The sequence below is a fragment of the Corvus brachyrhynchos genome, unplaced genomic scaffold (assembly GCF_000691975.1).
Source record: "Corvus brachyrhynchos isolate BGI_N302 unplaced genomic scaffold, ASM69197v1 scaffold633, whole genome shotgun sequence".
NCBI lineage: Eukaryota > Metazoa > Chordata > Aves > Passeriformes > Corvidae > Corvus > Corvus brachyrhynchos.
The window spans coordinates 2743281-2754122 of record NW_008237435.1 but is presented as its reverse complement, the minus strand read 5'-3'; the positions used below and the strand labels follow the sequence as shown (position 1 = coordinate 2754122).

Genomic DNA, 10842 nt, shown 5'->3' with positions numbered 1-10842 from the left:
TCCCTAGGTCTTCCCTAGCAGAAGAAACAGTTTTTTGAAATTCTTATTTTAGGCAAATTATATAACTTACCAGATAAATGCCTACATTGATGTGCCTCAGCACTACTATACTGCAGACTCAAAAAGCTCATGTGCTATTTTCTCCTGTGACTATAAAAATTCCCTAGGGATACCTTCACTATTTCTGTCACTAGACAGCTGTATTAAATCAAGTTGATATACACTGCCCATCATATTTACAAAAATTACATACTCTAATATTATGTAACAAATTTTTTACTTTTTTTAAACGAGAGGATTATTACTGAAGCTATTTCCACTCTAGAAGGTTATGCTCTTCATTAAATCTCTTTTTGCCTCACTGGGGTGAATTAACAAGCAGGAACACAAGTTTATATTAAAAAAATCACAAAATGAAAAAACTATTTTGCTACTATTTCTTAAATTCAAACTACTGAAATGGCAGGGACCAATGAATGGCATGAAGAGGCACTTTGGGCAAAAGCAGAAAATGCTGTTCTGTGAAGGTGTGAAGAAGAAAAAGCGTGGCAGAAGCAAAGCTTCTCTGTTCTCTGCATTGCCAAAACTCCCCAGCCTTGTTAGAGACTTTCCTGCACTCCACAGACACTTACAGCATCTTCAGCCCTTCCAGGCTCTACCTGGAACTCTCCCTGGCAGGTACCTCCTCACCAGAATCCATTCTGGATTTGTCCCTCACTGCCTTGGACCACACAAAAGAGGCACTGACAGTCCCATGCTGCTGGCACTTAACCTCTTCTCCTTCACTCTTCCTGGGGCTTTTTCAGCTGAAAGTTCCCACCTAACCAGCATCCACAGGTTATTCTGCTCATGAACTTCACATGGGTTTGACCTCTGCACCTATGAGCTGATTTCTTAGGAACTTTTGATGGAAAAGATAGTGTTTTCAGTTGTCTTATACAAAGCAAAATCTACTGAGTCAACAGCTCAGCTGAATACAGCAATTTCTCTTCAACTACAGGGAGAGCTTAACACACAGCAATGTCAGGTAATATCTTCCAGAGTATTTCCTTCAGATAGCTGTAGATGCAAATGAGGCGTGCTTGACACATTTCGTTTAAGTAATCATAGGTTAGCAACTACCACAGCAGAGCTCACAACTATTTCCCTGTCTACTCTGGCTTGCCTACAAAAATGCGTTACTCGAAATGACTGCTGGGGAGGTCCGGTATTCAGATTTTAATCTAATCAGAGACTAAAAAAAGGAGAAGTAGGAACCAAGGTGTGATTGAAAGCACTTGGCTTCATGAGCACACCAGCACTTTTCAGTGCCTGCATGACACCTGAAGTCAACAGCTGTGAAGAAATCCAGGACAAACACCAGGATAAACTACAATTCAAGTATAAAATAGCAAATCAGAAGATATCAGAAAATACATTCAGCTCATATATGCATTATCTGAAATACTCTGACTCTAGAGGATAGCTTAATTAATACAGAAAGAAAAGGGTGCAATCACAGAGGAACCCTGCCAGGATTTAATTTTTGTCACTTTGAAGAAGTTGACTGAAAACAAGTAAATATGGAAAGTTGTCACTAATTCACAAAAGCTTGCTAAATTCAAACAACTGAAGAGCTGGTAGCTGATTTCGGGGCAGCTGGATTTTAAGAAAAATCAATGCTGAGACACTCTTGAGGATTTCATTCTAATCCAGTAAACATCAAAGATAAAAGGTGCAGAGGGCAACCACCAGATTGAGGTCCTACTGTGCATGATGCAATATAAGTAGTGTTAACGTCAATATAAGCAAGGAAGTAAGTGGAAACACTAAGAAAAATATCCTGACAAGCTAATGAAAAGGAAGCGAGCTGCTGAAAAGACACCTGTACTGAAAATGGGGAAGAGAATCAAAGATGAAAAGCACAGGAACATACAATTAGTGGACATGCAGTACTGCTTTGCAAACTTCATGCGACACAACTCATGTATCTGCTTGTTCAAATTACAAGGAAAAATATACATGGTTTTTTTCTGACTGTATCTCCTTCAAACTCACCACAAAATGTAATTCATACCAGAGCATGATGCTTTTCCCTGGTGTAATTAATTTGTCTTTGCTGCCAAGTAAGCTGTTTACCTACATGAGAGCTAATACTTTCTGATTAGACAATTGGGTCTAATGGCAGCATAAAATAACAGTCGAGCTTCTGTGTCTGCACTTCCTCATTTCTCAGGTAAGAAAAAATTCCTTGTGGTAGAAAAGAAGGGAAGTGGAAAGACCCAGGTTCGTTAGCTTTCTCGTTAATGCTGTGCAGTGTCTGAATTTCTGGCCTTGTGACAGCACAACAGATGCCCAAACTCCCAACTGCTCAGCAGCAGAGCAGGACACAGCCCATACATCTCCATACTGCCGAGCACTGATATATTTTTTCCCATCACAGGAAATGTCCTATTTTTTTCTGGGCACTTGGAAGGAGTTAGAGTATAGATTTGGCTGACTCAGGTGCAATTAGCCTGCATGCGCACTGCAGAGCTATCTGCTGTCATAAATTTGCTAGCTCCAGCCCATGTGCAGATTGTCCAACTGAGTTGAGGTAAAAGCATCACGGTGCTTGAATAAAAGCATGGACACGAGGAATCAGAAAGCCAACAGTTTGCTCCCTGTGCAGAGCCCACACTTCTAGGGCTTTCCCTCTTCCAACTGTACCACCTCAAAGCTTTCCGATTACAGCCCTAACAAGTCCCAGCGTCCCTGTAGCTGCTGAGGGGGTTGCAGAGACACCCCTGGACTTGGAGCTGAAATTCTGACAGCTCTGGTGACGATTCACAGGATGACAGGTGACCAGCTTGCCCTGCCCTCAGAGTCCATGTGGCACTGCCCCATCCATCAGCAGCCAAGTCAGAGCTAGCGCTTACTTTGACCCTTCCAGTCCAGAGCAGCAGCAACCGCCAGAGGGGACCAGCTGAAGTATGTGCCATTTTTGCATGGTAGCTTCTCAACTGTTTTCAAAATTCTACACAAAATAAATAGGAAAGGCATGTAAAAACAACAAAAAAGGAAAACAGAGTTCATTCTTCACAAGAAACAAGGATAAAAAAAAAAAAATCGTAGGATTAAAAAGAGAGCGTGAGAGTTTAATATGATTGAGTTACTTTTCTGTTCTTTTAAAAACCATGGATAAATTCCACTCATTTACTTTCCTCTAAAAACTCTGAATCTTTAGATGCTGGCCTTCAGGATGAAACAGAAGGCTGAGACTCATTTATATAATTGCCTGTATTTCCTGCACAACCAAGACAGAAACCCATGTGTCTTTGAATGACAGTAGAGAGAAATCCAGTCTCCTTTCTTTTGACTGCATAAGCACTTTCACAGCAATTAAGTCCTCCCAGGTGAGGCGGCCACTGAATGAAAGCTAAGGGAAAATGGATGAAACACAAAGCATCTCTAATCCACCTGCAACAGGAGTAGTTACAGTGATCCTTTAGAAAACAGTCGGGGCATCCAGCAGACAGCTAAAGTTTCCAGCCCCCAGGTAATCAGACACTAGATCCCAAGCCTTCAGTTCCTGGCAAAAGCTACGAAAAAGCTGTTACTTAAAGGCCACTTTCATGTCTATGTTTCCAAGCTGCTCCGGGACCACAGCAGGTGGAGACACTTGTCTGCACAAACCAGCCCTGCAGCAGAGCTTGACAGGGAAGGGAGCCACTCTCCAAGAAAACATTATTCCCAAGTTCAAGCGGGTGAAAAGGGCACTGTCAACCTCAGAAACAAAATGCTAACCATTTTGACAAATGCTAAGCAAGGGAAACAACTGGACCTGGGAATTCAGTGAGTTTCAGAACCCTGGATCCAATCCAGTTTTTGTCCTTTAATATGAAGAGAAAGAGACAATCAGGGGAGCATGTGCCTAAGTCTCTTCTTGCTCTTAAGAAGGGCAAAGTGCATTTTGCCAGTTACTGGAAGTGATGCTTTGTCAATACAGCTGCTTGTGAACAATGCCATGGCTCATGGCAAGGACACAACTGGAGAGATGCAGAAAGCATCCCTAAGGGACATGACACTGGCAGAGCAAGTGAAGATCTACCACTCACAACACTAAATCCTGCAGGCAGAAAACTTCAGAGCAAAGGCTGCCCCCCACTCTTCACTGAACTCACTGTATGAACACATTGCTTAAACAGACAAAAAAACCCCAACCAACCAGCTTCTCTAAATGCTTAAGAAAATTGTATCTAGGATCACAGTACGAAAAAGAAGTATCAGTCCACCTATGGAGTAGGAAACTAAAGTGGAGAAGAAAAGTAAGATCTTTCTAGCTCCTCGGTTATACGAAAGGACAATAAAACAGCACAGTGCTACTGTAAGTAATTATTAGGAACTATGCAGGAACTGTGCCTGCTGCCTGATCAGCATTTTAACCAAAAAAAAAGATGCTACAGAGTGCCAGAGAAGCACAATATCGCACCATCTGAGTGTTAAATCATCTGTGTGAGAAAGCATTATAATCCATATGCACAAATAGAGCTGCAGTCACTTCACCTGCATCCCAAGATGCTCCCTACCCCCAGCCGAGCACAGCCTTCTGCTAATGCTGCCCAGCTGAGTGTTCAAACAAAACAAGCATGTGTTCCACAGAATCATGGAATCACAGAATATGCTGAGCTGGAAGGGACCCACAAGGATCATCAAGTCCAGCTTGTAGCCCTGCACAGGACCATCCCCAAGAGTCACACCATGTGCCCGAGAGCATCATCCAAACACTTCTTGAACTCTGTCAAGATGGTGCTGTGACCACTTCCCTGGGGAGCCTGTTCCAGCACCCAATCACCCTCTGGGAGACAACTTTTCTTCTAATATCCAACCTAAACCTCCTCTGACACAATTTCAGGCCATACCCTCAGGTCCTGTCACTGGTCACCACAGAGAAGAGAGCAGTGCCTGCCCTTCCTCTTCCCCTCACAAGAAAGTTGTAACTGCAGTGAGGTTTCCCCTCAGCCTCCTCCTCACAGACACAGTGACCTCAACTACTCCTCATACAACTTCCCCTCAAGGCCCTTCACCATTTTCACTGCCCTCCTTTGGACACTCTCTAATAGCACCCAAAACTGCACACGATGTTCAAGGTGAGGCCACCCTAGTGCAGAGCAGAGGGGAAAATCCCCTCCCTTGCCCAGCTGTGCCTGATGCACCCTAGGTTTGTACAAAAACAAACTGCTGATAGATCAAGTCTTAATGCTTGCCTGTGGATAAAACAAGATGTGGCCTTCTCTCAGATAAAGTAAAATCATGTATCTGAGAAATAAGCTTGGCACACTTCCCCTTTACAAGGAATATAGAGCAAGCAATAAAAAATACTGGTGAACACGCCCTTTGGCTTCAATTTTTGATTCATAAAATCCTGCCTCCTCACAGGCATGCTGTAAAAATAAACGTACTATTTCTGTAGGGTTTACCAACTGTAGGGATCAATGCTGAGAAAACCCTGTAAGAAACTAACTTTTTTGGATATCAGGAAGCAGGAAGCATATTCCAAAGGTAAACCAAAAGTGGTCATAAGCTGAATGGTGAGAATAAAATTAAATGCTGGTCAGCTGTTTCCCTGCTGCTTGATGGTCCCTCCTGCTCAGCTAGAAAGTTGATCCTGTCTCAGAAAACCTCAATAACCTTGTAGCATCCACATAGAGGACCTGCTGCCCTCGGGAGGCTCCAGTTCCTGTCTCCCAGGGACATTTGTAACCCCAGAAACAGCCAGACCAAAATGGGTCAAAGTGGCACAAAAATCCAATGCTTCCTGTGCCAACATCCAAGCAGCGGCATGTAACAGAGATCTAGCTTGTTTGGCAACTGCTGTGGGACCCAGCAAGTAGAGGTGGCGGGTTTCTGATGGAGTGTGTGAAGCTACTCCTCCTGCCCTCTCCTTCCAAGTGAGATGCGGATATAGGGGTAGATTTAACTAGAAATACAACAAATACAATCATCATACATACATATATAAAGACTTTGAGGAAGTCTGTAACAAAAACATGAGGGGTACACAGAACATCAGTCTGTAAAATGCTGGAATAAGGAGGTGTTTTCCAAACAGAACGTAGTCACAGAATTATACCACAGTAACTGTTTACCTAATAATAGAAACAGCAACCCACAAACAATCCTCATGAAAACAAAGCAAGAGTTCAAAATATTTTTGAAACTTGTCTAAATATTTATTCTTTTTCCAGGTTATGAAATGATTTTATTTCCCTGGCTTTCAGCAATTATCTGTACCAAGCCCATTTGCAGGTTTATCCAATTTTTCAGCCATTATCTCATAAAACCTTTATGAATTTTGTGATTACAGTTTGTTCCAAAACCTAGGAACAGTCTGCATGAAATTAAACTGAGACACTTTTCTCATATCATATCCTAACCAGCCTATAGTATTCTGGAAAATGAAATAAAATATCCTTAGCACAATGACTGATTTGTCCACTAGTCATTTTGGGGGGGTACTGGTAGAAGCCATTCCTGAATGTTAGAATATTTCATTAATGCAGTGTTTCTGTTAAACCTAATACTGCCTCTCTACGTGTGAATTTTTAGGGTAAATTCCTTTTTTATTACAATATCCAATTGCAAAAGAAGAAAAATATTTAAAAATTATTCAGGTACTGTAATGCCACTACTAAAACTTCTAAGTGCCACACTTAATTTTGAAGAACTGCTTTTAAAAGTCCTGATACAATCATATGGCAAACTCACATTCAAGACAAACTGTTGGATCCCTAAAAAAACCCCACAGTGTTTAGAAAAATCACAGTGTTTTAAGTGCTAGAATTTGACACGTAGCAGAAACACCACCAAGTGTACAAAACAAGACTCATGAAGTCCAATTCAGCTTCAAACTGAATTGCAATTAATTTAATTGGATAAATACTTGAAAGAAGAACCTGCACACATCAGGCAGCTGACAACAGACATGTCACAGTACAGCTGAGCACAGAAGAGAGAGACTTTGGAGGAGACAAAGACCACTTAGTGACTGCCCAGTTTTTATATAGTGTGCAACTTCCCTTTTGGATTATCTGTGATTAAGGGAACCAGTTCTTACATTTCCTAGGCACCTGTTACAATCAGGATTTGTTTCCAAGCCTGATGTCACACATTTCTCAAAGTTAGCATCAAGGGCATCAAAGTGTTGTCAAGTTTAAGGGACGGGAGGACCCGGAGGTGGCATTGCTTCACAAGGAAGGAACATCCCACAGAAGAGCTCACACACTGCTAGGCAGGCAGCCCAAATACACATCCCTGCTTGGCACCTTTGTCCTACTAAAAACGACACAGCACCTTGTAAACTGGCACCATGCCATTCTGACAGATGGACTTATGTGTAGGCAGCCAAGAGACTATGTATAAGCATCAAATATGCTTTTTGAGAGGAGGACTTCCAGCCAGGAATGTTAAAACAGCTGTCCACATTGAGCTTGCATGCCTACACTTAAGAGGATATGCTATCGCCACTAGAGCCCTGAGCTGGATTAACTTGAAAAATAAGTAAGATAGCTTCCACAGCCACATAAGGTGAGTTTTTGCAGAATCAGGATTAGTGATACTCAGGGGGGCTTTACTGACCTACTGTTAGTGGGCACACTTGCAGGGTCAAAAAGCTCACCAGTTCTGCAGCCCAGTGAACTTTTTATCAGGTGCAAGCCTACATATTTATTTTCCTTTGGGAGAAAAACATAGAATGCAATACCAGCATGATTATGAACAAACAGGTTAGTGTCCTTCCATTTTGTGTTAGAGGATACTTTATTAATTACTATCCACACTCAAACACATGTCTGTGTGACTGGGATTTCTGTCACTGGGCTTTCCTCTCTTTTTAAAACCTCAACCGCCATGGCCCACTCTGAGACTTTTTGTTAGCTCATGCCTACACACAAACATACATTTTACATTTTGACATCACTTGCATAGTTTTCCCCAGTAATAGAATCACACCAGCTGGAGAACGAGGCATTACATAATACAGGATGTGAGGTGGCAGGCCTGCAGAGCCATGCCCAGGCCACTTCTATTCCATCCCTGCACCTGGCTGGGCTGTGTGCTGCCCACAAATCCCTCTCCTCAAGGACATGCAACATTCCAAACCATTGAGAAGATCCAACAAAAACATGTTTGCTCACATCAACGTGCCAGTGTTCTTTTTCCCCCAAAACCTCAGACTCTACTGCTGCCCCTCAAAAAGTCATAGGCCTAAGTCTAAAGTAAGGCAAATACTCAAACATTAGGAAGTAAAAAGCTTCCTCAGACATCCACACTATTTAAAAAAGATAATGCCAGGATTTCCAACACCAGACAACATTGCTTCTAGCCCTGAGCAGCTTCAAGACTGAATGGAGGTGATGGTATGTTTTATTCAATGTTTAAACACACTTTGTGTTCATTTTAATTCTCCCTGTGGTCACAATCAAATCACAGGCATACATTTTTCACGTACACTGTAGCTGCGTGTACTCATCTTTGTTCTTATGAATCACTAGAAATGAGCTTCAACTCTATAAGCGTCCTCCCAGTACAGATCAAAGCTGCCTTCGGTGCCTGGCGGGCACAGGGTCACATGGAGTCTACCCAGCTGCTGGTGCCTTTTACCTTCGTTAACTTTGCAGCAATTAAAGTTACCTGAGTCACTTCATTACAATTTCCTGTGCTAGAAGCCCGTCAGTGGTAGGCATCATTTCTCCTGCACAGTGAGGATTTCCCCCCATTGACCTTGCCTTCCCCTTTGTTGAAGAAAGATTTCCTCCTCTCACACCGTTCACCTCTTTTACCCTTCATTCTTCACCTACAGCATTTCCATTTCCTTCTTTTTTCCGTGTTTTTGAGGACTGTGTGAGATCACCTACTTGCAAAAGTTCCAAACTACAATTTAGTAACCTCAGTAACGAGCTGTTTTGTTTTTTTATACTACCAATAAAGTCGGTGCTAGGTTAATCTTAATTTCCACACCACTTAACCTTTCTCAGATGGGAGAAGAGAGGGAAAAAACACTGTCAAATACTTCATCATGCAGATTAGCAATGCAGTGAATACTTCTCCCTCCTTCCAAAAACTGCCCCAGGCTTTTTCAAGACACTGTGCACAGACTGTGTATGGCTTTAAAACGGTTCAGGGAACAGTCAAATTGCCAAAGAACAGGTCAAAAGGAATAAAAACGCTGATCCGGATCACTACTTTTGCTTAGTAAAGTAGTTATGCACACACCCCACAAGTGTATTACTTTCATAAATGTGTGTTTTACATGCAATTATTATCTCCATGGCTATTGTAAAGCCAAAGTAAATTGAACTGCAAATGGTAATGCTGAGTATCCAAAACCCCTTGGCAGCTCTCTCAGCCCCCTAAGTGCCTCTTGTTATATGAAAACAATTTGAAGGGGTACATGAGGTTCATTTCTCACAGAAGCTTGTAAGGTGCTAATGCAAAGTCAGAGAGCAGCCAATCTTCTTATACATTACACAAACTATCATGATCAAACTCCAGTAAAGTTTAGTACCCAGTTATCTCAGACACTTCTTCCTCCCACCACCGCACAACTATCAGAAAGACTTGTCGGTACCTGCTGAAAAACATGTGCCAAATTAGACTCTCATTTCGTTGTGCTCCTTGAGCTACCCTAACCAAACTCAACCCTAAAGGTTTTCCATGCTGGTTTATCGATGGGTTTTTAACTCTAAGATGCCAGATGATGTATCAATGCCAGTCAAAATTCATTGCTAGTTAAAGGCAAATGAATGCTGGAAAAGTAAAATGAAGCATGCCAAAAATCTCTTGAAGTGCTTATCGAACATTAACATTACAGAGACTTTACTCTAAAGGCACACTAACCAGAATTTAGAAATATAAAGCTTCTGAGTTTTGAAAGGGCACGGCAAATTTTAACACTGCTTTCTGAAAAAGTCACCGGCTACTGCCAAGTGCTGAAAAGCACTAAAGACGGCTTTTTCTGCTGTTCTATTCCCTGTGCAGGAGAGTGTGAGTACAACCGCTTTTAGGCACACTGTATTAGCCTCACCTGTTACTACTGTTCACCATGCCACAAAACATTTTAAAACAGGAAAGAACGGCAATTTTACTTCAAAAAGTCATTTGAAAAGGAAAACTTAGCACAGATGTTGCTCAGCAGGACCAAGGCAGAGAAGTACCTGTAACTGGCCCCTCAGAGAGATTGGGGTTCAGCATTCAAAGTACCCAGGTACTTAAGTTGCCTTACCTAGGTACAGCGAGGCGTTTTCTTTCTTGACATTGTCATCTAAGTAGGTTGGTCCCAAGGTATAGATGGGTGTCGAGCCCATGCCAATGAGGATTTGGGCACAAATGAATAAAGCTACATAGAGAGAGTGGTCATTTCCACCGGTGTCCTTGATGCAGGCCGACGAGTCCCACTGCTCTTTGGCAGTGCCATTGCCGGCCACGCACAAGCCGTCGTTACTGACGGAGGAGTTCAGCTCCTGGATCTGGTACGGCGGAGAGATGAAGTGAGGTAAGGAGAAGAGCGCAGCGCCCAGGGCGATGAAAAGCCCCCCTACGGCCAGCCAGAGCGGCCTCCGCCCGCGACCCCCGAAGTAGCTGATGAAGACCACCACCACCAGGCTCCCGATGTCGAAGCAGCTGACCAGCAGCCCCGACTCCGAGCTCTTCAGACTGTATCTCCGCTCGATGGTGGTGATGACGCTGCTCAGGTAGCCGGAGACCATGAGGGACTGGATGAAGGTCAGGAAGCACATGCACACCAGGAAGAAGCGCGAGTCCGCCAGCACTGTCCGCAGGCACGCTCTGCCCGGGGGGCCCGCCAGCAGCAGCGCCGGCGGCGGC

The 10842-nt window shown here is 43.1% G+C and overlaps 1 protein-coding gene across 1 annotated transcript in view; it reads right to left on the bottom strand.

The window, feature by feature from the left end:
• SLCO5A1 (solute carrier organic anion transporter family member 5A1) overlaps nucleotides 1-10841 on the bottom strand; it is a gene marked incomplete at its 5' end in the record, with an annotated part of 70407 nt that extends 59566 nt beyond the window's left edge. The window contains one exon of the mRNA XM_017731207.1: nucleotides 10241-10841. Within this exon, the coding sequence (XP_017586696.1) occupies nucleotides 10241-10841 (601 nt within the window). The remainder of the gene's footprint in view (nucleotides 1-10240) is intronic.
• Nucleotide 10842: the final 1 nt, after the last annotated feature.